This window comes from Gossypium hirsutum, chromosome D03 (genome assembly GCF_007990345.1).
Source record: "Gossypium hirsutum isolate 1008001.06 chromosome D03, Gossypium_hirsutum_v2.1, whole genome shotgun sequence".
Classification (NCBI taxonomy): Eukaryota; Viridiplantae; Streptophyta; class Magnoliopsida; order Malvales; family Malvaceae; genus Gossypium; species Gossypium hirsutum.
Window position 1 is genome coordinate 41,483,136 of NC_053439.1, and position 14,629 is coordinate 41,497,764.

At 33.3% G+C, this 14,629-nt stretch overlaps 2 protein-coding genes across 2 annotated transcripts; one reads left to right on the plus strand and one right to left on the minus strand.

Moving 5' to 3' along the window:
* Positions 1–966: 966 nt before the first annotated feature.
* Positions 967–4,642, plus strand: LOC107949707 (26S proteasome non-ATPase regulatory subunit 6 homolog). Its single transcript, XM_016884446.2, has 8 exons — positions 967–1,264; positions 1,369–1,483; positions 2,746–2,836; positions 2,941–3,086; positions 3,185–3,404; positions 3,492–3,600; positions 3,712–3,880; positions 4,042–4,642. The coding sequence occupies exons 1-8, from the start codon at positions 982–984 to the stop codon at positions 4,214–4,216; spliced, it is 1,308 nt and encodes a 435-aa protein (XP_016739935.2). The 5' UTR covers positions 967–981; the 3' UTR covers positions 4,217–4,642.
* Positions 4,643–7,074: 2,432 nt separating this feature from the next.
* On the minus strand, positions 7,075–12,680 carry LOC107949706 (transcription factor GTE10). The gene is made up of 10 exons (XM_016884444.2): positions 10,450–12,680; positions 10,297–10,345; positions 10,053–10,193; positions 8,881–8,924; positions 8,678–8,747; positions 8,503–8,583; positions 8,310–8,425; positions 8,148–8,214; positions 7,916–8,046; positions 7,075–7,830 (listed from the first exon to the last, which is right to left on the minus strand). Exons 1-10 carry the CDS (start codon positions 11,770–11,772, stop codon positions 7,498–7,500), a joined length of 2,355 nt encoding a protein of 784 aa, XP_016739933.2. The 5' UTR covers positions 11,773–12,680; the 3' UTR covers positions 7,075–7,497.
* Between the last annotated feature and the right edge of the window lie 1,949 nt (positions 12,681–14,629).

Here is a 14,629-nt window from a genome sequence, read left to right on the forward strand (position 1 = left end):
GGGCAACAATTTGCCCACATAACATGTCATGTGGGAGCTTCGTCAGCTACATTAATGCTGTTAACAAAAGGGGTAATTGAGTTTTTTTTTTCCATAAATGCTCAATTGGTTATACCTTTTACACTCCTTTGTCTTTTGCCTAATTTTGTTACTATGAGCTTTAGAAAAAAAAAAGTAAAGTAGAGGTGACTAGACCTGTTCATGGGTCGGGCCGGGCTGGGCCTAGAAAAATTTTGACCCACCTTTTAGGACCGGGCCCAGCCCGGGAAAAAAATAATAAGCTCGAGTCTGGCCCGGCCCGATTTTTAATAAACACAAAAAATATTTTAAAAATAAAAAATAAAAAATAAAAAAAATATTTTTAAAGTATTTAAAAATTAAAAATTAAAAAATAAAAAATAAAAATAAAAATAAATATTTATTATATTCGGGCCGGGCTCGGGCCAAAAAAGTTGAGCCAGAGCCCGGCCCATTTTTTAAACGAGCCTATTTTTTGCCCAAGCCCATATTTCGGGCCTATATTTTTACCCGAACCCTCCCATATTTTGGACGGGCCATTGGGCCGGGCCGGGCCGCCCGGCCCATGGACAGGTCTAGAGGTGACCCGAATATAGTTTTTTTACTGGTTATCTCGTATTAAAAATTTACAAAATAGTGATTCAATTATTTAATTATCTTTTTTTATCACTAAAAAATAAAAATAGCTCAGTGATAAAAATAAATAAAAAAAATAATTGAATAAAAAAAACATAGTTAAGTATCTAGTAATAAAAAAAATTGGTTGGGCTAGGAAGTAGGAAGTAGAGGTGATCATGGGCCGGGTGGCCCGACCCAGCCCAACGGCCCATCTAAAATATGGCAGGATTCGAATAAAAATATAGGCTCGAAATATAAGTTTGGGCAAAAAAAGAATTTTTTATTTTTAAAATTTTAAAATATATTTTTTATTTTTAAAATAAATTTTTAGTGTTCATTTAAAAAATGGGCGGGCCGGACTCGGATGTGAGCCAAAATTTTTGTATCCCAAACCAGATTTATTTTCCTATTTCTCAGTTCCCGAGCTATCTCAAAAGAGAAGCAGGGCTCCTTTCGCTCCAACTCAGTGTTCACTACATCGACTCAGCCATGGACACACAAGATGGAACTCAGCAGTCACAGCAACTCATCCTTGCTCACAACGTCTTCCTCCTCAAGCATCCAGACGTCTCTGACATCGAGAAGGTCCGCCTCAGCGATGAGGTCCTCAACTCGGTCCAATCCAATGGTAACTTCCCAGATTCAACTCTTCTCCTTGCGAGTTAATTATTTCGGTTCTAATTTTACACGATATGCGTTGCTTTTTTTTTTTCGTTGTTGTGGTGGTTTTAGATATGACTTCATATTATGAAACCCTCGTTACTGATAAAGTGTTGGAGCTGGATCAGAGCCTTTTGGAATCGATGCGTGCCAAGAATGAGGAGGAGATTAAGAAGCTTGACGAGAAGTGAGTATTTCTTTTTGCCCCCTTTAATTTTCGTTTCCTGTGTGGTTGCTAGTTAATAAAAAGTTACTTTACCGTAGATTTAGGTTTTCTGGCCTTAATTGTTGATGGGAAGTATATATTTAAGGTTTTTGGTTCACATTGTTGGTTAGGGTTTGTTTAATTCTCAATTGATGAGAATATAATGTGGAACTTTTAGCCTAACGTGTATTGACTGTATCATTTGCTTGGTGATTGGGAACTTTTAGTGGATTGAGTTTTTGGAGAAACAGACAGATTATGAACCACTAAGGGGTTTCAAGAATTGAAACTTTAATCGAGTGTTTTGAGTGTTTGAATTTTAAATTCCTTTTTGTTGCTTTGATATCTTTATGCCTTGCAACTTTTCTTGGTCATTTTTTTATTAGCAGCTGTTATTATGAGAGTTGCTTTATTATGGTTACCTGTTTGGAGTTGTAACATTTACAAGAGGTATGCCCATGAACTACTGTTAATCAAATACAGCTGAGCTAGATAGATAATGAGTTGAATGTTCTTCTTTTACCGCCAAGACCAAAGTTGGTATAATTCATTGTAGTAGCTGAATTATCTCAACTCTCGGGGTCTGTAATAAAAACGAAGTGGGATGAAGTAATCATTGCTAATGTTCCTATTTTTGGTGAATTAAATACACACACTAAAAGCCCCAAGGCAGTACCAACCCAATTACAATGCTGGTTTTATAAAACAATAGATCAACAAATTCTATAGCATTATTTACTTTTAACACTATATACAAAAAATATTTAGATGGATTTGAATCTGTAGCATTTTGTTTTTCTATCTATACAAGAATGTACACTTCCAAGATAATAACTCCTTGTCAGTTGCCTGACAGTCAATCTCTTTCTCCACAGCATTCACAAAATAGTTAGAGGGGAATTGATAGCATTTTTCTATCTATATAAGAATGTACGCCCAGTCAAGATCATAACTCATTCAATTGCTTGAGAGTTTGCATGGTAATATTATTAGGATTTAGAACTAAATGATGTTATCAATTAAAGAGGGAATAATTTTTTGTCAATGATGAATGCTTTAATATAAGAATGATGGAATGGCATTAATTTTCTTCTAAAACTCTCGCATCTAAACTATGTCGCAATATCTTTCAACCACCAGTCTGCCTCTTTAACAAAGGAAAGAAACAATCTTAACATATGAGAGTAATTACTCTTTTCTTATTGAATTATGTTTTAACTCATGTCTGCCTTTTGGCATTGTAGGATTGCTGATGCTGAAGAAAACTTAGGTGAAAGTGAAGTTCGAGAAGCACATTTAACAAAATCCTTATATTACATTCGGATAGGTGAAAAGGTATTTATAATTGTAGTTTATTACTCTTGAAGCTGATGTCAGCTCATCTATTCATGTTTGAGTGCTGTATTTCTCATCTTGACTTGTGTGCCCTCTCAATCTAGGAGAAAGCATTGGAGCAACTGAAGGTGACAGAAAGCAAGACAGTTGCTGTTGGCCAAAAGATGGACTTGGTTTTCTATACTTTGCAAATTGGCTTGTTCTATATGGATTTTGATCTTATTTCCAAGAGCATTGATAAAGCAAAAAAGTATATAACAATATGTATCAACAGTTTCTATTACTTCTGGCTTTTGCATAACTTCTGATGTATGCCTTTTACTTACTCTGCTACTATTTTGATGCCAGCTTGTTTGAAGGAGGGGGTGACTGGGAGAGGAAGAACCGTTTAAAGGTGTATGAAGGCTTGTATTGCATGTCCACTCGAAATTTTAAGAAAGCTGCCAATCTATTTTTGGATTCTATTTCAACCTTCACAACTTATGAACTTTTCCCTTATGACACATTCATATTTTACACCGTGCTTACTAGCATCATATCATTGGATAGAGTTTCCCTGAAACAAAAGGTATTTTGGAGTTTGCCTCAGCATTCTGATCCTATGACCTGTATTATCTTTTACCTGGGCCAGTCTCTTAATCTCTAAATCTTGTAGGTGGCTGATGCTCCTGAAATCCTGACTGTGATTGGAAAAATTCCACATCTTTCGGAATTTTTAAACTCTCTATATGATTGCCAGTACAAATCATTCTTCTTAGCCTTCGGTATGTATTGGTCTAAATTCTACTGCCATTAACATTTTATTATCTCATGTTTGATAAAAGCTATTTTTTTTCACTGTTCTATTCATTCAATTTGTTTGAATTATATATTAGCTGGCCTGACGGAGCAGATAAAACTGGACCGATATTTGCATCCTCATTTCCGGTTTTACATGAGGGAAGTCAGAACTGTTGTTTACTCTCAATTTCTGGAATCCTACAAAAGTGTTACGATTGAAGCCATGGCAAAGGCTTTTGGAGTGACAGTGGAGTTCGTTGATATGTGAGTAATTAAAGCCAGTGATCTCTCTTTAGGTTAGGGATTATGGTTCATTGACAAATACCCTTTTCCCTACTTTTAGCATTGCTGTTAAAACTGGTTGAGTTTGGCTGTATTTTTTTTCCTACCCTGACGTAATTGTGTTTTATCTTCCATGATCCCAGGGAGCTATCCCGTTTCATTGCAGCAGGGAAGCTTCATTGCAAGATTGACAAGGTTGCTGGTGTTCTCGAAACTAACCGCCCTGATGCGAAGAATGCTCTTTACCAAGCCACCATTAAACAAGGTGACTTCTTACTAAACCGGATCCAGAAGTTGTCACGCGTCATTGACCTATGAAGTATTTAGTCACATTAAACAGTTCCAAAGAACTATGAAAATAGGCTGTTTCAGAACTGTTTTTACTAGGCTGAGAGGCTTCTTAGCAAAGTTGTTTACAAGTTCCCGTTTTATAGGAGTTCACCATTTTTACCCTATGCTATTCAGATTCTAGTTCGAGCGTTTGACACAAACATATCTTTTAAAGTTTCTTTCCGTACCCATATTCTGCAGTAGAAAAGCTACAAAATAGGATTTACAGCATCATTATGTTGAGAAAATACTGGTTTTCCTATAATCTGTGAAATATTTTAAAAGGGATTGGCCTCATGGTAGTCAGTACTATACTGGTACTGATCGTACTAGCTGATACATATCATTCCCATTCTAAACCAATATGTAAATTTAAGTTTTATTTCAGTCAAAATGTCCGTGTGGTTTTGCTGCTCCGGTGTGGTTCGGTTTGTGTTTTGGCCAATACCAGTTTGAACTGGTGTACCGGCCATATGGTTGGTATGGTATGAGATGTTGATGTTTTAAATTAACTTCCATTATCTCAAAATTTTAAAAAAAAAATTTGCATGTCAATATAATAATATTTTATTGAGAATAAAAATTAGATGATATATAATCCTGGAACACATCGGTATGATATGTAGCAGTACCAAGACAATAATAGTAGGTTCACCTGATAATTTTTATTAGCGTTGTTACTTGCCTTTAGTTTAACTTTGGCCAATTGATTGTTGTGATTTTATAATAAAATAGCGTTGCTCGATATACTACTTCAAAACACACCTTAGTATTGAGATTGGCTGAACAAGGAACCTGACATTTAATGGTTTATTTGTGTTAACATTTACAACTTTTTCTTTTTTTGCATTACCGTACATTAATTCAGGACCATGATCTATGTAAAAGATTAATGTCGAGTGGTTTCCAATGCATTAAACAAGTTAGAGAATCAGCAGGCCATATATAAATATATTTTTTCTGATCCACTAAGAATGTTGGGAGGTGAGAAACCGAGTTAAATGCCCAATATCTGTTTTTATGTGGTATGATTTTGTTTATACAAATCTAAATTATCTATAATCCCCCCAGATCTCTAATCTAGAGGATGTTACAAACATAGCAATGTGGATTGAATTAACAGTCGTTTAAGTTACATGATATGATAAAACATATACAAGTTGAATATGGTCACAATATATTAATGTTATACCTCGCCGAAGAAATTGCAGCGCCAACCTCTTTTCCCTTTTTAAGTTTTCCAATCTCACAGATTGTACCAACAAATCTCTACCTCTGAGATTAAAAAGTTTGTAGTTTGTATGTTCCAGGGCACCTTTATTATTTCCACTGTGAATATGTATTTTGGCATATTATTTCTAGGAGGCTTAAATTACGATTTGGTTCTTAAATTATATAAAATTTTCTACTTTAGTATTTAAATTTTTTTGACCCATTTTAATACATATATTATTCCTCCACATAGTTTTTGGTTCAAAAAATTTGATAAGGTTAAAGAAATAGATGATAAACCCAATAGATGAGAATGCGCCATGTGATGCACTTTTTTCTATGTCATCAATGATGTGGCCATTGGTAGATGACGAGAGTGCTGATCGTTGACCGGTTTAATATATATTGTAAAAAAAATAAAATTTTCATTTTTGAATTATTTTTATTTTATAATTTTTTATTTTATATAATTGATGTATAATAAAATTGGAATTATTTTAATTTAATAAAATTTTAAAATTTTTTATTTTTTATTTTTTGAATTTATATATTCATGTGTTTATAATTTTTTGTTCTATATATTATAATTTTTTTAATTTAATAATTTTTTGATTGATATATATTTGAATTTTTATATTTTATATAATGTATATATTATAATTTTTTATTTTTGAATTATGTATTATATATTTTATTTATTTTTAATAGATGTGTAATAATTTTCATGTGTAAAGGAACCTATATATCTCATTCTCATTTATTAAGTGTCCTATATCTTTTTTCAATAACGTATATTTCTACAAAACGTAAAGTTAATTTTAAAACAGCTTTCTTAAAAAATTAAAAGAAATTTAGAAAATGCTTTTCAAATTTTTTTAAATTTTTATTATAAATATATTTCATAAATAAAAATTTTATAAATCTATAAAAAAAATTTCATATTTTATCTAGAAAATTGTATATACCATATATATATATTATAATGATTTTAAAAAACTAATGCATAATATAGGTTAGATGCAAAATTATAAAATATCTTAAATATATTTTAATTGATAGTTACAATCAAATTTATTTGTTGAATGGGTAAGAAAATTAGTATATAATACATATTAAATATATAATTTATATAATCACAAGTAATTTTTAAGGTATAATGATAAATTTAGTTATCAATATTTACATCTTTTATCAATTTAATTTTTTTAATGATGTTAGTGTGGCAACACGTGTGGTTTGACATTATTTGTTTTATATGTCACATCAATAAATAATTTAAATATATAAAAAAATTATAAAAATAAATTTAATATATATGAGTGTAAAATTAAAAAACAAACATGAAATACATATTTAAAAAATTAATATTTTATTCAACATTTTTAACAAAAAGTTATGAATTATTTTTAACTAAATAGAATAAACATCAAATCGACTTTTCATCATGCCCATTTTTAAAATTCAAATTTTAATATCTAAAATTCTTTTTTCCATCATGAATTATAATTTCTTTTTTTGGCAAGAGAAGAAAGCATCTAATTGCATAAATGAAGGGATGCCTAAAGTCTGTGACCCTATCTAATCCGTTGATTCAGAAAGGGGGAAAAAAGAGTCAGCGCTAAACATGAGATAAATAAATTTAATATCTACAAAAAAGATTTTTATAATCCCACTTTAGTACCAAAAAGGCCACAACCTTTAAACAACTATTATAGTACACTTCTCAGCTGATCCCAACTGATGATCAGGAAGTTGATTCTTCTACTTGATTATCCTCAAAAGGAAGAAGATGAACAAACTAGAAAAAAAAAAAAAAAAGAAGACTTTCCTCAAGCACAATCCAAAAGCAAAGTCAATCACAAGATCTGCGAAACAGTAGGCAAATCCATCCATATTATGCCAAATGACCATTCAAAGCTGAAGGATAATGTTTGCTTCTGCAGTTCTTCATTTCTCCCCATGGTTGTGCTCTTGGTGTCAAAGGGAGCGAAATATAATGATCCATCATCAGAATTTTGCAGAACCCCCATGGTAAACAAGCAAAGGGAGAATAACCATCAATCAATTTCTCCATCCTCTACATCATTTACTGGCTCCTGAGCAGTTTGAGGAGCTGCTTCTGCTTCTTCATCCTTGTCATCTTCGACCTTAATGTATAATCCTAGTTGTTCAAGGGGATTACTTCTTCCCCAGAGATTTCCTTCATCTATATCGTTTGCTGGCTCTGGAGCACTTCGGGGAGGTTCATCTTCTTCATCCTCATCATCTTCCTTCATGTATAATCCTAGCTGTTCAAGGGGATTACTTCTACAGTCTTCTCCATCTGCGAACCGCATTTCTAAATCTTGTATAAATTGACTGTTCTCATTGATATCCACCGTCTTCTCCATCTGCAAAGCAGATTAACTTCTCAGTGGCATTAAGACAAGGACACACCACATTGGTTACAAAGAGAAACTGACATATCCAATTTACCTGTAAAAGTGCTTGACGTGCAGCTTCTCTCTCCAGCTCCCTCTTCCTTTTGGCTTCAGCAGCAGCTTCTGCTTCGGCTTTTCTCCTAGCCTCTTCAGCAGCCTTAGCCTCTGCTTGTAATCGCGCTTTTTCTAATAAGGTAAAAGGAAAAAGGATCATAGTTCTTCAGATATTCAGGGGGAAAAAGAATCTACACTTGCAGGAAGCATTCAACAAAAATATGAAGTTTAACCTTCTCTCTGTCGCCTCTCAAGTTCCTCCCTCTCCATCCTCAGTTTCTCAGGATCACCCTTCTCACCCTGTGCTCAATCACGTTAGAAATGAATCAATGGGGCTTTGACCATCTTCCCCATACAGGCATGTAAGAATAACTGAATCAAGCTTCTGTACTAACCTTTTCAAGTGCCTTTTCTCGAGCTTTTAATATGGTGTCAGCAAAACGGTTCCTCAATAAAGCTGCACGATAGAGCTTTTCGGGGGAGACTTGCCTCTCAGATGGAGCACTCTCCTCTATAATATTACAGCATTATGGGTGAGATGATGCCCCAACTGTAACAGTACAGAGCCTTTCTAATAATTATGCTTACCCTCTTGGTGGCATTCTACCTCAATAGCACTAGACTTATCATGAGAGTTTAGCTCAACTTGACCCAACTCATTTAAAGACTCTGTATGAGCACAAAAGAATAGGCATATTATATATTGACCCAAAATAGATTTTCCAGAGGCATACATGTGTATAAAAAGAATGGGAAAACTTACGATTTCCAGCATCAGGAACAGCAACACTTCCGTTCTTTGACTCCATATTTGTTCCTGATTCAAAATTTTCCTATCACATAAGGATGGTAAAGATAAATATTAGAATTGTGATGCACTGTGTCTCAAATACGCTCACAGCAGACAAGAAATTCGTTTTCAATTTACAAAAACACTTGGAATTTCCAAATTATAAAAAGAGATACCTTTGTAGAACTAAATGGAACAAAAGCCTTAGCAGAATCTGAATCTGAAAAAGAAAAGTACAAAATGAAAATTACAGTATGTTAAGAAACGGCACAAGTTTACATTTGCTGTGAAGCATGTCCCACGTAATCCTCATAACATGTGATTTTATAGCTTGTTTTAGATGGTCCCCAATTTAACTTGCATCACTAACATGAAGTAGAAAGTAGGCAGCGGGCATCAAATCTCAAGCAAAAAAATTAACAAAAATGGTTCTAACTAGAGAACCTCTAAAAATCAGAAAAATGGTGACCATTATTATTCGCATGAAGACCTAAGATAACAAATTGCATAATTGATAGCAAGAGTTTCAGTCAAAAGTTCCACACGGTGAACAAATTATCATAAAGAAAGCTGGCCTGTTACCCAAAAGCTATTCCCGTTTCTCAAAAGCTATTCCCGTTTCTTTCTTTCATCTTGTATCCCCAAGTTTCAGGACTCATCTCCATAGTTTCACCCTATTCTAATTTAAGGGAATCAAGTTATCTAAATACAGCTGAGATAAAATAAGCCAGCCAGCAGAGATGGGTAAGCATGTTACAATGATAGAATATGTTTGCAAATGGGCAGAATTAACTGTTGAAAAAGGATTGATAGATTCAATTCCATCAATGAACATTTTCCACAGAGATATATTTGGGAGTCATCCTCAAAAAGGAAAAAGCCAAAAGCCAAATACCTAAAGATTAAGGTCTAATCTGAGTCCTCTACACGTTAGGATAGATATAAAAAATACACAGAATCGAGTAGAAACCAAACAAAAGCATGGAATAGCACCAAAAAAAACACAACAACAACAACAACATGGAAACATTTTATCAACCACTCAACAACAATGAAGAGCATCAAAGAATGATCTCAAGCTAGAAAACAACTTGACTTAGACAAACTATGATCTACTAAATTGTGAATAAGTTCAACAAAAATCAGAACTCTTAGTAGAGATAACTTTCACATAGAATTTTTTCCATACATATATTTTCCCATATCCAAAACATATATTTCCTTTAAGTTTTCTTCAATAATAAAGCAGAAACAGCGGGCTCAAACACACAACAATTGCTCGAAGCAAGATCTCTTAAGCATAATAAATAAATAAAGGAAAAGTTCACTACAGTATAATTGTACAAACCACTAGAAGAAGAGCCTGATTCACCACTGGATCCACTGGAACTACTGCATCTGCTATTTCTACGGGTTAACCCCTTCTCTATTGCTACTGGAGGGTAACTGCTACCAACTATATCTACGACCTCATCAACTTGATCATTACCTAACAAGAAAGAGAAGAAATATTAGTTTCTGCCATGATTTGGTTTACTACTACCTTGCTATCTGTAAATAAATCCAAAAATGCACAGAGGTTGGTAAATTACCTTTACATGGCTGCATTGATGAATTGCTAAACCCTGACTCATTAAGAAGCTACAAAAACGGAAAAGACAAAGCAATATCATAAGTGCCAATGTTGCATTTTGGATAAAAGAAAAAGAAAGGCACCAAAGGATGAGATAGATGCATAAGGATACCTCCATTTCACAGGATTCAGCTTTTGCCTGGTTTTTCTGCTTCTCCAGCAAATAATCATCCAAAAGTTTACGCAATTTGTACAATGTTTCATGACTTAGAGCATCAATATCGATCTCAATCTCATCCTCACCCATTTGACCATCACAAGAACTCTGCTCTTTAAGAAAGTCAACAATGTTTTCTGGCAATTCTACCAACAAAGACTCTAATTCTGTGCTCAAATTATGCTTCTCCTGATCGGTCATGATCTGTCTGATGGGCTCTGGCTTGACCATAGCATCTTTTGGGTTAATTATTTTCTTTTTCAAAGGTAAAACATTACTATTCGTTTCACCTTCTATAGGTGCAGCTGCTGTTGAAGGCACAGCATCAACATTTTTCGTTACAGGAAGCTTCTTTTCTATAGCTTTCCATCTTACTTCAAAATATTTACTTAGTGTCTTGGCCATGAAGTTGACATCATTTCCAGGTGGGTTATATGTCATTGCATTAGAAAATGTAAGGCGAACATCTGCAGCAAAGTCCAAAGGATTTGAATAGTGCCCTGAAGTTATCCTCTTCTTCACAGTGCCCAAATCCATGGGGTGCTTAATGACAGTAAAATAATCTGGAATGTTCAACTTCACTACGTCAACAGGGCTGTTAAAAACCCAACCAAAATTATGTTGCATCAAACGGTTAAGCAAAGCCTCACATTCCTTCATCAAATGAGCATTTGAATTACTCACTGCCACAGCAGGCTTCAGAGATTCAGAACATCCAGATGGATTCTTTTTTGTGCAGGCTCCATTAAGTCCTCCAAAAGGTCGTTTCTTCCCCTGCAAACTCAGTTCTTCTACTGACTGATGCACACTCTCTAGTGGAGGCCTCTTCTTCCCATCACTGCAACTCCTGTTATCAGTAGACGGTGATAAAAGAACACTTGTACCAAAAGAACCAACTTTCTTCTGCAGCACCCGAACCTGTTCAAGCTCCATTTTTAGCCTCAATCCCAGATCCTTTCTTTCCCGTAGTGACATCTTAGACAGAGACAATACTTGCATGGGGACACCAAAATTATCATAACCATCGGCATTCAAACTGATGCATTTCCTTTTCCGTGCACAAGAATCCTCTGACACCGTCATCTCTGTAAAAATCCGTCTAGAACTCCCAAAGCCTTCTGATTCACCCATAGTCTCAACAGCATGCTTGTAATCATGGCTGAAACTAGAAGAATTCCGTCCCTTAGAATGCTTCCTAGACTTCCCCATCAATCTCGAAAATGAACACTTTCCAGATTCCTTCTGTCCTGTGTACTCTATGGGAATAGCTGGTGCCATAAGATTGACTTCCAATGACAGCACATAACAACCACTCCGCTAAGTTCTATAATCTCCCATGGTTGATCATATTGAAACCCAGAATCAAAATGTAAAATTCGATAGGGTAATGACACTCTATTCGCTTGTTATGAGCTCCAATTGCAACAAATGTTAAGTGTATCTACTTATCCTAATTTCTTGAGAAGTTCCAAAATGGGAAGTTCATTAGTCCTCCAAAAGAATTCATACACCAATCCCAAATATTGGTCTTCACATTCGTCAAAGAATGAAATGTTGAATTATAACCCTAATTAAAGAAATCGCAATCGGTGTATAAAAAACAAAACCCAAAATTATGAACTTTTTTCTCTTAAGTTCCCAATCAACGGCACCTCAAGAAAAACTATAACACTTATCTTTCCTTTCCTTGCCGCTCAAAGGAAAAAAAAAACAACAAAATTCAGTCATTTTTCCGTCGTATTTCCGACATAATGATTGGTATGAATCCACAGCATGATGAGGATTTGTTTAAAGAAAGAATTATTGAAGAAAATAAGAACGAATCAATACTTACGGGAGAAAAAATTGAAAAATCTACGCTAAGCTCGTTTATGTCTTTAGAATCGAGGTTGAAATGGAAAATTTGAAATGTAGCTCAAACCCTAAATCTGTCTCCACATGAATTCTCTTATTTCAAAACCTGGATCTCGCAACAGAGCCACGGATGGATTTTCCCGATTAGAAACCCTAGAGAGAGAAATTGAAAGTTGAAACTCCCCCTTTCCTCTCACTCCTCGACAAATCTTGGCCTTGAAGCGCGAGCAAAATCAGAAAGAAAAAAAAGTTAATAACAAAAAGAGACCGAGAAAGAAAGAGAGAATGTAGTCGTTGATAGGCCAAGGTCTTATTCGCCTCTCAACTTAAAGGCCCAATGGCCTCTTTTCCCGCCGCTATTGAACTCATCTTAGCCTTTGATTTATTCAGTCGGTGTAATCCAACGGGTAGCATTATAATTTCTGATCCACCGTCAGAGTCTAGATCTGACGGCTGTCATTGTTACGATTCAAATCTTTGATGACTTTACTTGAGTTCCCATAATTACAATACACTCTCGTGTGATTGAATATAAACTACTCGCTCATTTTATAACAACACGTTTCTAACTGTTTCACTATTTGACAGGTGGAACATTCAAGTTGGCGAGTAAATATTCTCAACAAATTGTCAGAGTTATTAATGGAGAGTGAAGAAAGTACGCCCACCACGTTTCTGCATTGACTTTTCACTGCCCTCTCACGATACTTTATCCACACGTGCTGAATTGGGAGCCTCTAATCCAATTTTAGAATTTTTTTGTCAACTAAATCCTCATCTTATCTAATCTTATTACATCATGCCACCACACTCACTGGTTGGCGAGAATAACTTAGATAAAAATTTATTTAATAATAATCTAATGATATTTTTATGGAAGCTTAAAAATCATTGTCTTGCGTTGTTTTTTTATTGATTTTTATATAAAAAATAGAAATATATTTGTAATAATTTTTTTTGTAAAATGTATTTTTAAGGTGAGTTTGGATGGGCGGTGTATTTACCTACAATTAGTGTAAAAATAGCGGTGGCGGTAAGATTAGACACTGTAACGATACTGTAACGTGAGACAAAAAATAAACTAAATGCACCGCACCGAACTCAATCGCCCATCCAAACCCACCCTTAGTCTTATGAGTTAAACTCAAATGAAATTAATTTAATTAGAGTTTTAGTATATAAAGTTAATTACGAAAAAAATATTTATAAGAATGGATTATTTTGACAATAAAAATTAATGTTGTCAACGTGTCAAACTACGCTACCTATAAAAATATTATGTTAATATAAATAAATAAATAATATAAAAATAAGGGATGTCACCAACTAAGGGGGTAGCACCCCTTTTTCACCCGTGGCTTTTAACTTGTTTTCTTATTTTTATATTTTTAAAGGCATAAAAACATTATTTACCTTTCAATTTTATAAAAAGAAATTATTTTATCCTTTTATTTAATTTTTTCTTTTCTTTTTGTCTAATTACTCTAAAATAGATAGAAAATTTAATATTTTAATTTTGATGATGTGGCATATACGTAGATTGCTACATGGATGATATATCAACATTTAATTAATTTTTTAAAATTAAAAAAAAAACCAAATTTTCCATGTCATGAAAATTCACATGTATGTCACATAAGCAAAGTTAACAAACATTAAATTTTCTATTTATTTTGAGGTGATTTAACAAAATCTGCAAATTAAAGAGTTAAAAGAAACAAATTAAATAGATAGCTAAAATAATTCTTTTTATAAAATTAGAATATCGAATATATCATTATGCCTTTAAAAAATATAAAATAAAAGGTGATAGGTGAAATTATAATTAAAATAGTTTATTATTATTTTATTTATTTTTATTAAAATGATATTTTTTATTAGTTGTATCACTTGATACGTTGATGACACTAACTTTTACTGTTAAAAATGATTCATCCTCGTAAATAGTATGATTTCTACTCCATTTTTGTAATTAAAATTTTTTTCGAATTACTAATATAAAAAAAATCACATATATATAACAATTTACATAGACATTTAAAAAAAAAAAATCAATGTGTCATTATAATATTGCGACAAGTTACACATATAATCTATTGACTCCCCCATTCAATTTTAAAAAAATTAAATAGATAATATTTGTTTAAAATAATTAATTTACTTAATTAAACATAAATTCAATTAGATAATTTATATATTTGATTTAAATTAAATAATTTTTAGGGTAAACTATTCATAAAGTCACCCAATTATAAAAAATTTTCATTTTAGGCACTTAAAA

What these genes read in the sequence shown, in the direction of transcription:
- LOC107949707 (XM_016884446.2), top strand. Translation starts at nt 982, where the DNA reads ATGGGCGGGCCGGACTCGGATGTGAGCCAAAATTTTTGTATCCCAAAC. An exon ending in ATTAAGAAGCTTGACGAGAA is followed by an intron (nt 1,484 to 2,745) that starts GTGAGTATTTCT and finishes TTGGCATTGTAG; the next exon opens with GATTGCTGATGCTGAAGAAA. An exon ending in ATCATTCTTCTTAGCCTTCG is followed by an intron (nt 3,601 to 3,711) that starts GTATGTATTGGT and finishes ATTATATATTAG; the next exon opens with CTGGCCTGACGGAGCAGATA.
- LOC107949706 (XM_016884444.2), bottom strand. Translation starts at nt 11,772, where the DNA reads ATGGCACCAGCTATTCCCATAGAGTACACAGGACAGAAGGAATCTGGA. An exon ending in TTCCATTTAGTTCTACAAAG is followed by an intron (nt 8,748 to 8,880) that starts GTATCTCTTTTT and finishes CTTATGTGATAG; the next exon opens with GAAAATTTTGAATCAGGAAC. An exon ending in GGTAGAATGCCACCAAGAGG is followed by an intron (nt 8,426 to 8,502) that starts GTAAGCATAATT and finishes GTAATATTATAG; the next exon opens with AGGAGAGTGCTCCATCTGAG.